Below are 21,022 nucleotides of genomic sequence, written 5' to 3'. Positions count from 1 at the left end.
AATAATAACAATGCGCCTCGGAATAGAATAATTCTAGATAGATGGCGCTATATAAATGCCTATTATCATCATTATCATTAATATGATTGGAATGGGCTGAGGATGGGTAATCCACTCCATACAAATCTCATAGAATATTCGAAACCAGAATAAGTGTGGTGAATGAATAGCATATTTACGACATTTATGTGTTCCATAACATAATAGTATATATAAGGCAAGTAATGATGAAGTGAAATTAAATAAAACACGAAACACAAATGTGTACTTTGGGAGGATCAATAATTCACTTGATGGAATACATATCATTCCATCTAGCACTGGGCCTGACTGACCGTCAGAGTATATGTTTTAGTTTTGAAAGGTAAGGTCTTTGGTATTGAAAAAGGTCATGAGGCTGACTTCACAAGAGAAGGAAGGAATTCAGACTGAGTTTTATATATTGGTTGATAGATGAAGTGAGATTTAATCAAATGGATCAAAGCTATGAAGATGGCAGAAGTTTGATCTTCCAGTCTGAGCTTTACAAGATGTGAAAGATATCATGATGAGGTGTATGGTTTCATGGTACCATTGAACTACCTTACATACATCACATGGGCACGTGTCAAAGAGGGTATTTCTCAGAACATCAACCACAACTCAACAATACACCCTTCTGATTGGTTCATAGTCAATTTGTTTCTTTTTTTATTTCTAAACATGTGCTAAAAAAATCATGTGTGAAGCACCCCCATATGCAGATATAGGGTTGTCTCATACAGATTTATGTTTAATTGTACTTTTAAAGTCATACATGTACATAAAAGTAAAATCAAATTGCATTTGATTTTTGTACTTGTGCTCAACCAAAAGGTCACATAAAAAGCAGATATAGGGTTGTTTCATACACATAGATTTTAATGTTTAATCGTACTTTAAGTCACTAATAAAAGCAACATGTAATCTCTCGGTAAACTATTTACCAATAAAGGTGAGTCCCGAGAGCATCATATAACCAATGCTGTGATAGGAACTCAAAAACGACTGGAACACTTTATGAACAAGCCCACAGAAGCAATCAAATTTACTCTCTTTTGCTATGAGACAAAGATACTACAATGACAGTCATAGTATTTTTAGATGACGGCATTGGGTGTGATGGCTGCCTTGTCCGAGTTTGGATCCAACGTTGGTTTATCTCTAACACGTCTGATGATGGACAGGATGGAGATGATTAACCAGAAGAGAACAGAAAACCAAGATGCACTCTGAAAAAAAAAACAAGGAAAATCAAGGTCAACATTGATGCGATTGTAAATTCATCATCATTTGTCATTTGCTATCAACAAGAGAAGAAAATGTAAATTCAATATCTTATATGATGCATTAAAAGAGGCGTGTACTCACAAGAAATGAACTAAATCACATGTCTACCAAAAAATAAAATGAAATAAAATTGAATTAAGGAATGTGTGACTTATATGTGAGATATTAACAATGGTTGATTTAAAAAGAATCTATGATTTTATAAATTCATAGAGCAATCATTCACATCAATTTGATTAAAATGGTGCAGCATTATTTTGTAGAATGAAAATAAAAAGTGGGGAGAGAGAAAAAACAATGGTGTCATTTTATGACTGTCATTCCAAGAAAGACTTCAATTAGTGATCAGATAAATTCCTGTACTGCAGTCAAAGTAAATCTAGTCCTTTCTGCCCCATGGTCTAAAACCGTACCATTACCGTAATAGTTTACACCTCATTAAACAACATCCATTTTCATTTCATCTAAAGAATACAAAATATGAGAACACCAAACATGTATTTTAGATAATTTGACCTTGAGATATAAATTTGCTAGTGATAATTAATAAAACAGAAACCATCCTCCCTCTCATCCACATAATTTAATTGGCACACATCATTTGGCATTACCGCTCAGACAAAAAACTTTCCTTAATGAGCCCATTAAAAAACAAGGTCTTCACAATTAAAAAATGATTAATTGAAGCCAGAGGAAACCTAATACTAGTAGTAGGTAGGAGCTGATTGGTATGAAGTATATTTGGTGAAATTTTTTTTTTATATACAACTGTCAATCATATGAAAGTGCCGAGAAATAAAAGTTAAACAAAAAATAAATAATTGCATGATCATTTTAAGAACTTTGGATGAGTTTAATAAAATGGCAATGAAACTGTGTATTGATCATGTAGTGTGAAGGTGAATTAATCAATGGATGATAGTGAGGAGGAAATAGATTATGCCATGAAATAAATATGTAAGCAAGCAGACTGAATGCATTAATATGATGAAGGAAAGGAAGGAGCTCTAGTGTTTGATATTGCCCAGCGACAACCAAGAATTGCCAGCAGTCTGGGTAATTAATCTATACTTCTACAGATAAAATGTGAAACTGACTGTACAGTATAGGATTTTTCCAAGAAAGATGGAAACAGCGACTTATTATATGGCATCAGAAAATGAGTTTTATTCTGCCATTAATTATACATGATATGACAGATAAACCAGGAAACATACATGTATATATTCACAACAATTACCCGGTACTAAAATGGCGTACTGTTAAAATACAAACATACTAGTACTGTACATGATACACACTTGTAGTATATTTACAACACAGACACCATGAAATCAAAGTAATGATTATGCATACATACTTTATATCCAGAACTGTGACTATCATAAAAACAAAATAAACATTATCTATACCATTAATTAGCACTTAAGAATAAAAACTATATGAAAATTGCAATGTATTCTGATACCATGTAAATTTTTATGGAAGGAGGTGTCCGACATTATCACCACTACCAAAATCAATGGATTTAGTGATAAAATTAATTACGTGTTATAGTTCATCTCTTTGACCTATAATACAAGCGGAGGCTGCAGCTTTTGTCTTTCCCTTAATGAGTCTGATGATGTTACATGTATGTGTAAGATGCAAATGACTGCGCACTCCGGTCTTGCATTTAGTTCTTGATTTCTTTTAATTGACAAGGATTCAGTGCAAGTTTTTCGTCAGTCAGTCCTAAGATATCGCCACTTGCAATAGGTAACGTCTTACACTACTCACGACTAATTAAAACCTCCACCTAGCGATCACAAGAAGTGATCAGCATGGACATTATTATTGGGAATTGTTATCTACATGTATATCTGTGCATAAACAGAGTCCCAAAGACTCCCACGTGGTGATACATGTAAATAGATTTATACATGTAGATGTGTAAGAAATCTACATGTACATGTTTCACTAAGAGTTGGCTGACTGCATCATCCATCACCGTTGCCAATAATGTCTGAAAAGGTGAGACTAAATATTATGGGTACAGCTAATTAATCTGTTATCGATTGAGACATGGAATTGCTATTAAACTCTCCATGTATAATTACGTCATTTGCCTACAGACAGCACAAGCTACATATTGGCCACCCAAGGACTCCTTAGGCCAGCCTGACACTTGCACGATTTTGTGTCACGCATTGGCACGACTCAAGTCGTGCCAGTGCGCAAACTAGTCATAAACTGGCGTGAAGTGTGCGTAAACACGTCGTGACTGCGTGCCATGTCGGGAAGAGAATTTTGAAATGTTCAAAATTTTGGTCACAACAAAATTTAGCTACCGGGTCCTGAACTATGCGCAAACTGTTCGTGAACTCGTCGGGACGATGTGTGCCAGTGCGTAGCAGTGCGCGCCATGCCACGACTGTCACGAATACATGTAGTTCACGAACAGCTCACGTCGTGTTCACGAATAGTTCAGCACGACACCGACCGAATTGCGCAAACTCGTCGTGCCAATGCGGGAAATGCGTAAACTATGCACAAAATATGCGTGAACTCGTAGTGTCAGTTCGTGTCAATGTGGACACTGACGGGCACGCATTCGCGAGCTATTCGTGAACTCGTCGTGAACTTGTCGTGAACTCGTCGTGAACTTGTCGTGAACTATACGTGAACAAGTCGTGAACAGTGCGGGAGCCTCGCAGTCCGTGCCCCAAAATGGCACGACTTGCCACAACAAAATCGTGGCCAAAAGTCGTGCAGGTGTCAGCCTGGCTTTGAGCCAACATAACAGTAATTTTGAGGAATAGGGGATTGACAAACTGAAAAGATATAAAGAACCCTGCAGTTGTGTCCTCTAAATACCATAAAGGGTTAATATAATATCAAAATATTCATTACAACACCAACAACATACATTTAATGTTTATTATCTCAAGTGTTTTTTATTAAAACATACATTTCAACATTACAACACAATACATCTTGATATAAAAATACTAACTGGTACTTATAATATAAAGAAAAAAAAAGCTTTGGAAATTCATTCGCAACCAAAATCATTGACATTTGTATGGAAAAAAAGTACCTTCACAATAGAACATAAAATAAAATGACAAAATCTTCCTTTTATGTACAGTATCTCAAATCCATTAATCATTCAAAACTATGGGTGTTCTCAAAGCGTGAGGTGGCAGGTTAGCAAGGATTGGTTTAGACAAGCAAAGGGTACTGGTAGGTTAGGGTTAGGAATTCTACAGGCTCGGGAGCTACTACATGTTGTTAATTGTTAGCACGTGCATTACTTGCAGGCAACTTGCAGCCAGGGGGGGGGGGAGTGTCTCTGACCATGATCATAATAAACCTACTTTAATATTTTTATGACAGCATGGGTCTGCGTTCTTCTGTATTCCCCACGGCTATAGTGTCTTTGTCCCGGAAGCGTCGGAAAATACTCATGAGAGTAATAACCATCCAAAAGAGAACTGAAAACCAGGATGCACCCTAAAAGCAATTGTAAAGACTATATAACTTATTCAACTGTAATACCACAACAATATCAACAATGAGTCTAACCCCATGGATTTGATTTTTTTAAATACTCATGAGAGTAATAACCATCCAAAAGAGGACTGAAAACCAGGATGCACCCTAAAGCAATTGTAAAGACTATGTAAACTTTAATTGTAATACCACAACAATATCAACAATGAGTCTAACCCCCTGGATTTGATTTTTAAAATTAAAGGAAGTAACTTGTTCAAATCTATACTATTACTTAAATGGAAATTTAGAATAATGTGAAAGCTTGAAGTCAATTGTCACATATTTTCAAGATTTTTGCTATATGTTTATAAAAATTTGTACAAGCTGACATCACCTACTTTACAGATTTATAATGTTATTGTGCATCCCATTCTCCATCATTATGTACTACACACAATCTTTAATGTAATACTAATAGCATTTACCTTTTATGTTAGTTTATTGAAGAAAAATTCTATTAGTTTTAAAATCAATTATGAGAGCACCACATGTGTTAAAGCATGCAACAAAATGATATATTATTATAGCTTCAAAGACTAATTTTAATGATTACTAACATTTTGAAGAAAACTCTACCTACACAATCCCACCAAAATCAATGTGACCGTGCCACTATAATACCCCACATTGAAAATACAGACTTGAAGAAGAGTTATTACTTTATTCTAATATAAATTCTAAAATAATTTTGAAACAATGAAGAGTGGCTACTGGCTATAATTAAAGATCATTAGAGTGGCTACTAGCTATTAAAGATAAATACATATCACTTGTGGTAAAGATCTAAAAATGAGTTTAAACAGAATCAAATAAAATCACTACCAAAAGATTTTATTTCCTTTGCGAATGAATTTAAAAAAAGTGGCAAATGGCTCTGGAAGATATGTTCTATTGCAGAGAAATTAGAAAAATAAACACAAATTTCCATCAAATGTAAGGTATTTTTCCACAGTAATATTAATACACTGTTCCACATGTTTATGCCTTTCTGTGTTAGTTAGTTAGTGAACTTAGTGATCATCAGAATTGTCATTTTTTTAGCAAAGGTTTCATGATTTCACAACTTTTGATATTATTAATGAACCAGACATAGATCTATGATAATATTTTGACCATTAAACTTCATTTAACACTGTCTTAACCCTATCTAGGCCGGGGGGGGGGGGGGCCTCGGAGGCCCCCCCCCTCAACGAGTCGCGCGATATTTTCGCCGCGCAAAATTTTTTGACCGCGCTGCTCGCTGACTTTTTACTTTCAAGTCTTGCGCAACTTTTGAGACCAATTTTGCGTCACCCGGGTACGCGGTTCTGAAGTTACGCAACGTTATGTAAGTGCATGTCAGACCAAAAATTGCTCAAAAACATGATTTCGTGTACAAAGTCAATGTAAATTGTGTTTTCAACCAAAAATCACAAATGTATGATTATTTTTAGTTTTGCTGGCCTAAATGTATGTATTTTATGCTGTTTATGATCGTAGAAGAGTCCCCAACAAATTTCATTGAAAAAACAATGAAAAACAAAAGGTCCAAAAAACAAAGAAATACATAAGAAATTGCAAAAAACAATATAAAACATAAGAAATTGATCTGATATCACAATTTTTTCATGTACACTTGCTAAGAACATCACGAAGAGTTTCTATGCCAAAAATTAGAACATTTGGAGCTTTATTTATGGAGTTAGAGGAAAAAGTATGATTTCGCAAACTAATTACGCATAAATTAACATAATTATGTAATAATAATTTGCATGAAAAAAATTACTATACAATTTTGTAGATTATATCCCAGACAACCTGCGTGCCAATTTTCGGCGAGATCGCGCGGTCGACGGCCGAGATCTCAAGGGGGGGCCTGGGAGGCCCCCCCCCCCGGCCATATGAACTCCGAAAATACCCCGGCCTAGATAGGCTTAAAATAATCATTTGCTGCAAAGTCTTTCGTGCTTTTCAAAACTGTGATCATACATCTACATGTACAGTACATACATTGGTTTATCTAGCCATACTAGCCCCTGGACATCAAATGTTCAGAGCTACCAAGTCTCACGCATTATGCGTGAGACTCAAGCATTTTGGAATCTTGTTCATCCCCTCAAATCTCTGTCTCACGCAACTATCACAGCCTATCCCCATATACATTGTACACAATGTCTATGATCTCACTCAGATTCACAGAAAATCTCACGCATAGTTGGTCTTTGAACTTGGCATCTCTGATGGTTAACAAAAATGTCTACATCCACTGAACTTACAGTACAATGGAGATGCTTATCAATTAAAAAAAAAAGGGGGGGGGGTCTCTACCATGTTTTCAATCAATAAATATGGGTAATTTCTGCAGATTGGGGTCATGAATGTAGTTTAATGTTGACATGGTGTGAATTATTAAAACTATGAACTGTTGTTACACCAGACTCATCCATATTTTTAAAGTGGTTTTTCAACATTTTCAATCACTTCTTTAAAAGAAAATGTGTTCATCTGTTGGGACAGCATACATGTATGTGTTTTTTTATAATCCACAATAAGAACAGTTCCCAGCTTTTCAAGAAAACGAAATTCCCTGAATTTTCCCTGATGAAGTTTAAAAATTCCCTGATATTTTAAACCCATTCCCCGTTTCGCATGTTAAAGTTGTTGCAGTGAATTCCATGTATTTTCAGTATAAAAACAATAATGTAAAACTAATAGTAAACACTAAAATAAAACCTACATTTATCAAGTCATTCAATGGATGTTGTTTTGATATGCAACAGAATATAACATAATCTGACTGACTACTGTGCTTTCACCTTTTGGCTGATCAAAATTCCCTGATTTTTTCCCCCATTTGAGTCATTTTCCCCTGATTTGAGGTATCCTTTTTTTCAAATCAAATTCCCTGATTTTTCCCTGACTGGAAAAAAAGCAAAATAATTTTCCCTGTCAATAAATACCCCCCCCCAAAAAAAAAGAATAACATAACATTTGACACTTGGCCAATGTTATGTCTAAATTAATTTTTGTCCACAATTTTGTGAAAGTCCAACATGCCAGGCCCTGACTTGCCGGAATAATTCATTACATTTATGAGTATTTCATATACATGTACCATCAAGAACTCAGTTCATAGTTTTAATGATCCATGTCATGTCACACTATTGTGTCATAACCTGGGAAAATGATCCATATAATAATCATAATGCTATGTCCATTCATATATATAGCGCAGTTACTATACTCTACTGCGCTTTGGTACTTGGTATCATACCCAGGCTGTAGCTGAGCCGCACTAAAGCGTTCAAGAAATAAATCCCACCGGGTACCCATTCACCTCACCTGGGTTGAGTGCAGTACAATGTGGATAAATTTCTTGCTGAAGGAAATTATGCCATGGCTGGGATTCAAACCCATGACCCTATGTTTTGAAGTCTGGAGACTAATCCACTGGGCCACAATGCTCCACATATGCTAATGTTTTCAATAAACATGGCCCTCCCCCCCCCCAAAAAAAAAAATGAGTATGTATCATCAATAATTTATACAAGCTTTAGCATGATGGTATGCATATGAGCTGGGGAAATAGCAGCCAATATTATAGTAAATGAACATGATGTTTAGTCATAATTATGTGAGATAAGCACAGCACATGCCACTGTTAACATGTATGTCGTGCCAAGGGAAATTCAGGATATTTGGGAGAGGGGTAATTAAACAGTTATATTCTCAAACAATCCTCTGTGATTTACAGGAAAGACATAAAGCCCAGCTAAAGCTTTCTGGCAATAAGGGTCAATAATGATCTAAAGTTCCAATCCTGCATACAAGGTATATAAAGGTGCAGTATTTAATTCTTTGTGAAATTTGATTTATTAAATGAATCTTGAGCCCTCTCTCTCCGTAAAGCTTTCATTTTCTTCAGAAAGGGCCTTTTGAACATGCATCTACATATTTATCAATTGGATATAAGACAACCAAAAAAAAAACATCACATTGTCAACTATTCAGCCCATTCCATGCTTGGAAAAGCTTTAATGTCAAAAATGAAGAAAAAAAATATGCAGATGTATCATGTTTTATTTTCAAAGGGCACCATATCAAAATTTCCGTAAAATTGCACAATTCATCCAGCAAATACATTTTTATTCCATAAATATCTTCCACATCACACATGTTTCAGGGCATACACATTAATATAATCTAGTAATAGAATAGAACGGCAACTTGCCCTTTTGAAAATGCTTTAAGGAAAGCTTTATAAAGAGGTGTAATGAGTTTGAAAATTTGGGGTAGAGGGAAGGAATAGATGTAAAGTGGTGACACACATATGATTAAAGAACTGACAATATTTGGTGACACATTTATATGGGGGCAGCTATGAAAAATCTGTTGGTTCATATATATGCAGATGTAGAATAACATCTCTCAATGCTAGAATGGGAGTTTGGTAATTCATTATGTTGCAAACCGATCATCAAGAATCAATATTTATAGGGTTCTCTTTTGAAATAATATACTGTCTGATGGAATATTTTCAGATACACTTTTCTGCCACTTCTAAGCTATTAAAACAAAAACAAGTTTCAATCTTCCTACTCATCTCTCTCAACATTCCAACTACCAAGCATGGTTTGTTTTATACTGATATACTCTACACATTGCCATTCATCAAGCTATATTTGGAAAGGCTTTTTCACGAGTAATCATTGCAGGAGCTTGTGTCATACAAACAATGATGAAAACCACATTACAGCCAATACAACGGTGGTTAATGAACCGGTTTGCAAACAATGGAATCTTTTACCCCATCAACTTCCTATTAAATATCAAGCAATATCCAAACCAGAACAGCTCACCTGGCCCGTTGTGAAGAATCCAAAATACAGATCTCCACTGTATGGGTCATGCTGCTTGAAGGTAATGTCCTTCTCTGCACAATGTCCGTGTATGTTCCAGTTGGAAATTTTGGAGCCTTTCGAACAACTGAAATTGATGAGAAAACAAATAAATGCATGAGCTTTGAGAGCACAATACCGAATGATAAAGAATAATTTTGATAATGCTATCATGCACTTTTACTGGAGCTGTTCCAGTGTCATACATGCATTTCAGATTTATCCAGGAAGTGTAGAATATTGTCAGTTATTTTCATAGGCATAATCGCTCTGAGCCAATCAGATGCCAGGATTTCAGTAGCTTTTAACAGATCAGTCAGTGAAAGTACTCTGTAGGCAATGGCCAGTGTTCTTTTCTCCTTTTTTTTTGCTTTTCTCAATTTTTTGTCATAGCACTTTCCATAATGTTTAAATATTGTATACATGTATTGCTCGCTCAATGTCATTGTAATAATTGTATTGCTATTAACTGAATGGTATCCTGGAAATTAAATAAAAAAAGAAAGATGATGTGATGGTGATATATTTATATTGAGATACCGATCTATAAAGGAAATGTCTTGTGAAGATAATACCATATACCAACTTGAGGATTTAAACTTTAAAAAGAGTAGAATAGGAATGTTTCATGCTTGTCATGTGACAGTTGCACTTGACAGGAACTCATAAAAATCATACCATGTAAAGTACATTTAGGCTTTATTTCCTGGAGATTGTATGCTGTAGACTTACTATGGACATTCTTGAGTTGAAGGTTAATCAAATGATTCACAGTGGGCAATATACACATATACACTGAAAGGAATTTCAAGGATCTGAATAAAAATACCTTTTACAATGACAAAATAATGATTTTGGATGAGTTGTTTCACTTATTTGGCACTATAGGCATACATGTATACGTAAATTCTTCTACAGCCAAAATCAATCCCCAACTAGGCCATTTTTCAAGAGGCAACAATAAAATGTATATAAAAAATATACCCAAAAAGAGAGAAAAGGAAGAATTGGTAAAAAAAAAAGAATTCTGTTGAAATAAAAGGATATGTTTCACTCTTTGATGAGCTCCTTTGAAAATATGACCTGCTACATATTTTTTAATACAGTGCAGTTTATTTCCAACAATCAATATCATGTAAAACTCCCTAAAAAGTATGTCGATCTTGTAACCTAATATTTGATATTTTTGAAGCTACATCACAAAAATATTGGTATCTGTACAGTTTCAATGAGAGATTTCTGTTAAAGGAGGATGAAACCTTTCGAACAAGATGGCTTGCGTGAATACAGAAAAATCAAAGAAACAGATGAACGAAAGTTTGAGAAAAATAAGACAAATAATGAGAAAGTTATGAGCATTTGAATATTGCGATCACTAATGTTATGGAGATCCTCGCATTGGCAATGTGACAAAGATGTGTGATGTCTCTTGTGAGCAACTCTCCCCATTACTTTAGTATTTCACTTAAACTGCCTTTTTTATCATATTTATCAGTAGATTATGTGTTCTATAAAGGAGGGCATGTAATTTTTAAAGAATACATCATGGATAAAGAGCTTGTACATTGTATCAATGTAAGAAAAAGCAATGAGAGATTTGGGGGTTATTTTTAGTCCATCAAAGGAAAAGTTGTTCACATGTGACATCACACATTCTTGTCGCATTGTCAATGGAGGATCTCCATAGCATATTAAGTGATGGCAATATTCAAATGCTCATAACTTTCTCATTATTTGTCCAATTTTGCTCAAACTTTCTTTGTTCTTATTCTTTGATTATTCTCTTTCGACATAAGCCTACTTGTTCCAAAGATTTCATTCCCCTTTAATGGCATAGAGATCATCAAAATTTTCTGAATCGTTGAATTTCTACACAAATGCCCAGGGTATAGAGTGGATCAGACCACTTCAGGTTCCTGTTTCATAAAGACAAGTTTGTTGTAATACCAAAGGCCCAGTTTCTATCACAAGTTTACCATCAGCCAATCAGATTGAAGGATTTCAGTAGCTTTTAAAAGTTATTGCGAATTCATTAAAGGTTATATGAAACAGGCCATAGATCACTTCTGATCCTGGCCAAGTTACATGTTGCACCTGATCTACGGAAACCACTTGCTCTTCCGTGATTTAGTACGTTACCCTTGCTCGCTAGATGGCACAGGGATTTCTTTTCTCAGAAAAATGGAAGAGTAATTAACATGGCTATTTTTACTTTTCTTTCCTAAATGATCAAGATATGGACATAAATCCAATATTAATCAAACCATAACAAATTATGACAGAACAAGAAATGAAACTCTGATTAGTTTCCCATGAAAACTTTGAATTTACATTCTTTAGTGAATATGTACAAGGTAAAACAAGGGAAAATAATTAGATTAATACATTCAGTGAAGGGAGAGGGAGAAGAGCACTGGATTACAAAAAAGAATAAGTAACAGAATTTTTTTAACGTTCTATGATCTACTTACTCCTTTACATGTGGCCCTGAAGTGAGTCCATCACAGAACTGCTTAAAACCAACACTGACGATGCAAGATTCAACGAATAAGACCAATGTGAAAGCCACATTGATGATGATACTGGGAATTGTTAGAAATTTCCTATGTAGAAAACAAACATTTAACAAGTCAAGTGTTAGTCTGAACACTACATCTAAAAGAAAAAAAACACACACACACAGAATGATACAAACAAGGAAAATACATGCATGATTCAAGGAAATCATGATACATGAAATCTAAATTTTTGAAAAGCTGACAAAATTTCCTAAAATACAGATATAAGCATGAATGTTTAGTCATAGGAGTAATTGGCTCTGCGATGCTCCTTCAATCTATTCCTCCTCTGGATTGATCATTTCTCATTTCTTTGTGAAACTTTGTATTTTTTTTCATAAACCATAATCGCCACTCAATTGTGTAATATTGCTGTTTTTAAATCAAGGCCATTCAAACACAAATTTATCAAGTAGTTCTTGGATACAAATACATTACAGAATTTTCTTCCTATTCCCATCCCATTCTTAGTCAAGAGACCAAATTTTATTGGTAACATTTATCCACATATCCAATTTCATCTACAGGAGTGCCTATTGCCACACTTAAATGACACATACAAGGCTTTACTTATATCAAGAGTGCATTGTTCAATAATGAATGTTTTTAAAACATTAAGCGTGATAGCAATACTTCTGAGAACCATCCCCTACCAATCGATTCCCTCCCCCCCCCCCCCACCCCCGGAAGTTGATGAAATTAAGACAAAATAGATTAAAATATTAAAACAGAAAAGACAACAAAACAAAATCATAATTGATAATAAACAAATTATTCATTTCTCACACAAGAAATTTAAAAATCTAAAATTGACAGCTCTAGTAGAAAAAACCCAACATAGTTACATGTACAAATGAATTAGATGTAATCTACGTCCAAATAATAATAATGAGACAGTACAGTGCAGAGAGTACACCCATTAATCTGTAAACATGCTACTAGAGTAAGTAAACATCCCCGAGGGGTGTATTAGTCTATGTTTACATCCAAAGCAGTAGCCCAGATGATTCAACTGATGTAAATCTTGTCATTTATTCAAGCATGTAGTTATCATACACATGTTTTTAAGTAATACATGCTGATATTCTTAGATGTAAAAAAAATGTTGAATGCTGGTACTTGAAAATGCGATGAACATACTGTACGAATTCCAATATGAAATGCCTTTTTATAATGTGATACCTACAGTGTATGGGATGTTTCTTAATCTTTGTAGTTTTTTAAATACTTAAATAAAAAAGGTCTGCACAATAACTATATTTAAAGAAATGAAATTTGCACCTAGATCTGAGAACAGCATTAGTCCGTAAGTTTGGGGACTATTGATTAATGCTTGCAAATATTCTCAAATGAAATAATGACTCAGTTTTATAATTATGAGTTGAGCAAGGAAAAGCTCTCCTAGATTTTCAAGGAGATTGATAGGGAAGCACTGCAAAAAAAGCTCTTCTTTGACATACAAGGTGAGTTTCTTGTCTGATTAGGAAGGAAGGGAGATAGACAGAAAGAAGGAAAGAAACAAAGAAGGGGCAAAAAAGGAAGAAAAGAAAGAAAGAAAGAAAAGAAAGAAAGAAGGAAAGAAAGACAAGGCAAAAGCAATTTTGTGTCTCGCCCACTAATGAAAATAACCAGAAATATCATGATTTGCGAGGGCATGCAAGAGAATTATATCGAAACTTCATTGTGAAATGACTTGGATGGCTAACACTTGTTATAAGAGCCTTGCACGGAAACTTTAATGTTGACCTGAAAATGACCTTTGACCTTACCATGTGACCTCTGACTTCAGCATAACATGCAAGTCGCCTAAGTCCATCTACCATCCAAGTTTGGTTAAAAAGCGACTCATGGTTGCGGAGTTAAGTGTCATAAGAGAGTCTTGCATGTAAACTTTAATGTTGACCTGAAATGACCTTTGACCTCACCATGAGACCTCTGACTGCAGCATAATATGCAGGTCCCCCAAGTCTAACATCCAAGTTTGGTTGAAAAGTGACTTGTGGTTGCGGAGTTAAGTGTCATAAGAGTCTTGCATGTAAACTTTAACATAGACCTGAAAATGACCCTCGACCTCATCATGTGACCTCCGACTGCAGCATAACATGCAGGTCCCCAAGTCCATCTACCATCCAAGTTTGGTTGAAAAGCGACTTACGGTTGCATAGTTAAGAGTATTGCATGTAAACTTCAACGTTGATCTGAAAATGACCTTTGACCTTACCATATGACCTCAGACTGCAGCATAACATACAAGTCCCCCAAGTCCATCTATCATCCAAGTTTGGTTGAAAAGCGACTTATGGTTGTGGAGTAAGGTGTCATAAGAGAGTCTTGCATGTAAACTTTAACGTTGACCTGATAATGACCTTTGAACTTACCATGTGACCTCAGACTGCAGCATAACATGCAGGTCCCCCAAGTCCATCCACCATCCAAGTTTGGTTGAAAAGCGACTTACGGTTATGGAGTTATGTGTCATTACAGGTTTGTGACGGACGGACGACAGACGAACAACATTTGGATCCCTAAGTCTCGCCTTCACCTCTGGTAGGCGAGACAAAAACTAGGAAATGAATTAAGATAGGAACAAGAAAGGAAGACAGGAAAGTAAGAAAAAGAAGAAAAGAAAGAAAGAAGGAATAAAAACAAGAATGAAAGATAGAAAGAAAGGGTGGATGGAAGAAAGAAGAGAAAACAAAGGCATAAAAGGAGAAAAAATGGAAAGATTGAAGGAAGGAAAGGAGTGAAAGAATGAATAATGGTGAGAGTGAAAGAAGAAAGGAAAAACAGGACTCAAGAAAGGAAATACAAAATAAAGAAAAAAAGATGACAACGAAAAAAGAGAAAGAAAAACGAGAGAATGAACAAAAGAGAAATAAAGAAATAACAAAAAAGAAAAGAAAGAGGAAGAAAGCAAAAACTATTTCTACTGATATACTCACCATCCTTCAACCTTGCCAATGATGATGAGAACATAGTAAATGCCAAACAAAATGGCATATAAAGAAGCAATAACTTCAATGCCAACTGCAAATGAACATGCTGTGTTGCTTCCCAGGTCTGTGAAACCCATTGCTGTATCATTACACCATTTGATTTCACTGTAGAGGATACACTGACTGCTAAAGGCATCCTGTAGAAAACAAAGGAAAAAAAAACAGGACACTTAAAATCTGCATTTTATTTTACTTATTTTATTCATTTCTGTTTTGAAAATGTAACCTGTGGAATAAAGTATATCTAGAAATACGACTAGAGGTGATTCAAGAGTTTAAGCAGAAGAAAAGATGGTTAGATCTATTCCTGTCCAATCATTACCATGATAATAGCACAAGATACTCCTGTCTTGTCCAATACAATAATCATTTGTTCTGATGAGATTTCTATTTTTTCCACATTAGATCTCCTGATTAGCTTACCTTTAGAATCCAATGTCATGTGATGTAATGTATTGTATGTGTGATACCTCATTCTAACATTACAGTCAGTGATGAGATTTCTATTTTTTCCACATTACCAGTAGATCTCCTGATTGGCTTACCTTTAGAATCCAATGTCATGTGATATAATGTATTGTATGTGTGATACCTCATTCTAACATTACAGTCAGTATCCATGATCTCATAATCGATTATGACATTGTATTGTAAAGCTGTGGGTTTATCTAAAACTGAAAGAAATTTCTTCAATTTGAACCCCTTAATATTTGTTCCATTTCTTTTTTTTTGTGGGAGGGGGGGGGGGATTTGTATTTTGGTTTATAAATAGATTCTACCACAAGCCAATCAAGTACAGGGCCTACTCTTGCCTATATAACACAAGTGTTATACAAACTTGTAAAGAAAATTTGACTTAATTAGCTCTAAAAGGGAGGCTAGACACCAATTTCTCCTCCTGTTTATTTCAAATGAACCCAATTAGTTTCATGCCTAATGTAAGGCTGCTCTCCATGATACCTTGCACATGTTTGTATCATTCGCATGTCGCAAATAATGATTACATGTACAAAGAGCAGAAAACCATTTTGCACATGCAGATTGAAAAACTGAACTTGTACAAATAGGAATATACTCATTCTGCATGTTTCATACGTGATGATAAATAATTGTTATATTAATAATTATTTATAATCACTTATCAAATTTTAGTATTTGTTAAATAATAATTTTTATCTATAAATTGTTCTTCAAAACGGCATTTTATAACATTGCTAATTGAAGGTACGTCATAACAAAGCGGTTCAAGGGTCTGACATATTGTATTTGCTTTGTTGACAAACGGATGGAGGGATCTACACGAGATCGGTCTGGTAGGAAATCATCAATTTTCCACCTTTTTATTAACCAATTTTTGAAACTTCCTACGCATTAGGCCTCTGAAGGTGTAAAAATAAATAACATCACTAACATTTATGTGATTTCTATCTTAATTTACATTAGACCAAAAGTTTCGGTCTCTGGTAATGTAATGTTGGTTGTTCAGCTGAACTCCGTTGGCTTCACTCACCAAATACAGAGACCAACTTCTAGCGCGATCTGTACAGGGGACTCAATGGCCATATGTTTATGTAAAGTTCGGATAAAACAGGGAAGTGAAGTTGCACGACAGCCAGGGTAAGTCACTGTTTTGTTCCTTTTAACTTGATTTTTTTCCCCCGTTTTTTGAAAATTAATGCCAAGACTAAAGAGGGAATATTAATTTGCATTTCAGTCGCGTTAATTTTCAAAAGTTTGATTCATTAAAGACAAAAATTAAAGAGACCTAATGGGGTGACTTTGCATTGTAAGTCCCCCAATGGCAATGAATGGTGGATGCGCAATAGCGAGCCGTCATCTGTGTACGAGGAGAAATTTAAAAAATAAAAAATGAATATAAAAAACTCCTCGAAACAGACGGCTGCCAGCTGTCAGTTTACATGTGTATGAGAGGCAGTTCAAGGCCCATGATGAAGAAGTATACGTCAAAATATTTACAAAACATCATCATAGAGTCCGCAAGGCTACAGCTCACGCGTACATCGTACCGCCACCGGTACGGGACCCCGCGGCGCGGCTCAGCTCAGGCTGGTCGCAAGTGCAATCCCCATAGGCATAGCGGCGGTTCAGCACAGCCACATACCGTAGAGATCCGCCCCCATTCCCAGATCCGCCAAGATATTAATTTTCGAACACTTACTCTTGAAATTCCAACTGTTATAGCTGCGACGAGTCCTGTTATACCAACCACAAAGTACATTATAGTCTCTGTAATTGCTAACAAACCCTGAATAGCCATTTTACAACCAAATTAGAAGGCGTTCATAGAGAGTAATATCCAGAGAAAAATGTTGCAGCAGCTCCAAAAATATAACTACCGGTACGTCGTTTATGGTGTCACCTGAACGTCCAATCGTTAAAGAAAAAATGTCAACATAAATTATTTTATTTTTATTTTTCACTAACAAATCTTCACTCCACAGTGAAAACGTGGTGACACATGCACTATGATAATTTTCCTTGGGACTATACACATGCCTCTCAGGAAATAGTGTCATTCTTCTTGCATGATACCTAAAGAGGAGAAAGAATTTGGAACTGAATACAGAGTCATAATATGACCTCGTTCAGTATACTCCCCAAGTATATCCCTAAGTATGATATGCCATAAATTTAATGAAAATAACTGAGATGATAATTCTATACCAAATGTATAAATTTGTTGATCTCAAATGTAGATTGTCAGATAAACAATCACAAAACCAAAGTCCTCGTTACCAATACTCCATGTTTCTTATGCCTAATCACAATATAAAAAAATAGTATTGATGGGACAGGTCCATCCATCATAGTTATCTGGATCTTCCCGTTTTACCAATAAGGCTCCTTGTAGGTGCAAACCTTGCCTTCAAGATTTTAAAATGAGAAAAATTTTCCAAATTCCAAAGGTCCAGTTCACCTTAGAAAAATGTTGATTTGAATAGAGAAAAAACAAACTAGCATAACACTGAAAATTTCATCAAATCGGATGTAAATTAAGAAAGTTTTGATATTTTAAAGTTTCACTTGTCACAAAACAGTGATAACTGATATGCACAACTCTGTGACATGCAAATAAGATGGTCACTGATGTCCGTCACTCACTATTTTGTTTTTTATTGTTTGAATTATACAATCTCTTTTGTTTTACAGATTTAACAATTGGTACCAACTTGACTGAATCATTTAGTTTTAAGCAATTCTAGTACCACATGATTCATGGATGAATCAATCGTTGTTTCACTTGACAAAGAGGAGAAAATTAGAATATTTCATGCAATAAAATACACAAGAAATAGTGAGTGGATGACGTCATCAGTCTCCTCATTTGCATACCGACCAGGATGTGCATAGAACTGTTTTGTGAAATTAAGCAAAACTATCAAATGTCATAAGTTTTTTATTTTACATCCAATTCTTATGAAGTTTTCAGTGTTTTGCTTGTAGGATTTTTTTCTTTTTATTCAAATAAACTTTTTGTTGGAATAATGGACTTGTCCTTTAAGCCTACCACAGGCAGAATGGAATCGTTCATTTATGCCATTATGTGTCATGCCAAAATAGGCAAAAAAATTACATTTGGAACTTGTGCTAGACCTTGGCAAAAACTTTTAGCGTATGAACATTGGTCTGTGCGTGCATGCAGAGGACAATCTGAATAGGAAGTGAAATGATTTGGCAATCCATATGCTTGACTAATAAAGAGGAAATATAAATGATAATGTTACTTGTTGATATGGGTCTCTGAGATGTTGTACCCCTCCCCCCCCCACCCATCATATAATTTATGCCTTGTCTAGAGCACTTTACTCTAGCTTTAATTCTCCTCAAAGATAAACTTTGATTGGAATAAAAGTTTGCTTGGAATAGCAGACACATGCTAAATTATGACAGTCAAAGAAAAATAATCTCACTTAACATGTTAAAGAAATATTGGAATTCTGCATAAATGAATAGCAGGACCGGGCCACAGAAATGGGGGGGGGCACTGTTTTCAATAACATGTATGTCTCAAATCATAGAAATGACCATCTGATTTTTTTGGGGGGATGGTCAGCCCCCCTCCCCACAATTTATACAACTGTTCTATGGCCCCTGACAAGAATGCATTGTCATTGATGAAAGTTTTTTTTAGGGGATGGGGTAGTGAAGTCAAGTTAAGATCTTAATAACAACCTATAAGCCTTCAATACTAAGTTTAATTCTTATTCTTGACTGTCTGAGCATAAAAATGTCAAGCAAATTCAAGACTTCGTGATTTTGATGAGCACACGACTGGAATCTGAGAAGTGCCAGACAGGTATAGGGCAGTTTTACTTCAAACAAAAATGATTTATTCTGCACGTCACCACCACAGCTCATGCAAAACACCTAAAAAAATGATTCAGTGACACAGAATTGTAATTTTATGACATAATTGCATATATTATTTTAATATAAATGGTAATTACTTCTTAAAATTTCTAGTGATTATTATACTTGCATAGCATTATACAACAATATTTTTTACTAAAAAAATATACTTTTATCAAAATAGGTTTGGCAGTAAGCAATGTATGCTAACATGATATTACATAAATATATATGATCACCAATAATGAAATAAAAACATTAAAGCTATATTCTCTTTTCTACATATTCTCTTAATGCAATAATAAAAATCAATATTAGAAAAAATACACTTATTTCATAATAAGATATTTGGCATAATTCATTTGGTAGTGAATAAACGCTGGCATCATGGAATTTTGATAAGACTCAAGAACCTTATGAAAATAAATTGAAAATACCATCTTCTATAATTTATTTATTTTTATCACAAAAATAAAAATTACTTTAAAAATTTCCTCATCCTATTCAACAGCTTTATAAATCAACCATTGGGTAGGGGTGGGTCTGATTTGGGGATTTCTGATGGTCAAGCAGAAAGAACTATTTTCTTCTTTGAATAAGAATACACAACCATGTATACAAGTAAAACAGCTAAACCATTCAGAATTCTATAACACGTAAGATTTGATTTCTTCTTGTATAGTAATACTTATGGTAATCATAGCTGATGTTGTCCCCCAACGACTAAGAGAGTATGCAAGCAAACAACTACAGGAATGTTGACTTTATGTCCTCTTGAAGGAATCCAGTAAAGAGGACTAATGTATTTCTTAAATACTAAAGAAAATGATAAGTGCATCATTTTTTTTTCAAAACCAGGGGTTTGGATTATGAGACTGCCATTGCTCTAGAAATCAAGTTATCACGATTCTTTTCCTTTATAAAACCAATTTGGTATGTGACAACAAATATACATCAGAAAATATATTGAGTTATAATTTAACAATCTATAAAAATATTGTTTTGGAAACATCAACATGAAACAGAAAATACATTAGTATAAATTCTTCTTAAAATGTAAATGCTATATTTCAAAGTACTCACTCACATAATTTATTGAATTGAAAGCACATCAGTTTCTACAATTAAGAGGTACTATTTTGAGCTGCAAGCAACAACTGATTATTGATTTACTTATTAAGCAATATTAAAGAAATACAATGCCAACCAAATGGTACGACATATGATTTGGATTTATAGACTTAATATTAAAGACATATATCCCAAAGAAAAAATATCCACATTATAGAGATAAAAATTAGACTTTGATGATAAAGAGAAATCAAAATGAAAAGTGTTCTTTGAGCTTGTACTGGTGTATATATGCACAATTTCG

The 21,022-nt window shown here is 34.7% G+C and overlaps 1 protein-coding gene across 2 annotated transcripts; it reads right to left on the bottom strand.

The window, feature by feature from the left end:
• Positions 1-800: 800 nt before the first annotated feature.
• On the bottom strand, positions 801-17,627 carry LOC121418582 (transmembrane protein 179B-like). 2 transcript variants are annotated; one of them, XR_005970480.1, is made up of 6 exons: positions 17,456-17,627; positions 15,223-15,413; positions 12,194-12,325; positions 9,684-9,810; positions 4,668-4,950; positions 1,129-1,250 (listed from the first exon to the last, which is right to left on the bottom strand). XR_005970480.1 is itself a non-coding variant. In XM_041612527.1 (5 exons), the coding sequence occupies exons 1-5, from the start codon at positions 17,552-17,554 to the stop codon at positions 1,119-1,121; spliced, it is 681 nt and encodes a 226-aa protein (XP_041468461.1). In that variant the 5' UTR covers positions 17,555-17,627; the 3' UTR covers positions 801-1,118. The 2 variants fall into 2 exon arrangements, 1 of the variants encoding a protein (XP_041468461.1); XM_041612527.1 differs by lacking the exon at positions 4,668-4,950 and having other exon boundaries at positions 801-1,250.
• Positions 17,628-21,022: the final 3,395 nt, after the last annotated feature.

Source organism: Lytechinus variegatus, chromosome 7 (genome assembly GCF_018143015.1).
Source record: "Lytechinus variegatus isolate NC3 chromosome 7, Lvar_3.0, whole genome shotgun sequence".
NCBI lineage: Eukaryota > Metazoa > Echinodermata > Echinoidea > Temnopleuroida > Toxopneustidae > Lytechinus > Lytechinus variegatus.
The sequence above is the reverse complement of the archived record's forward strand: the minus strand, read 5'-3'. Positions and strand labels throughout refer to the sequence as shown.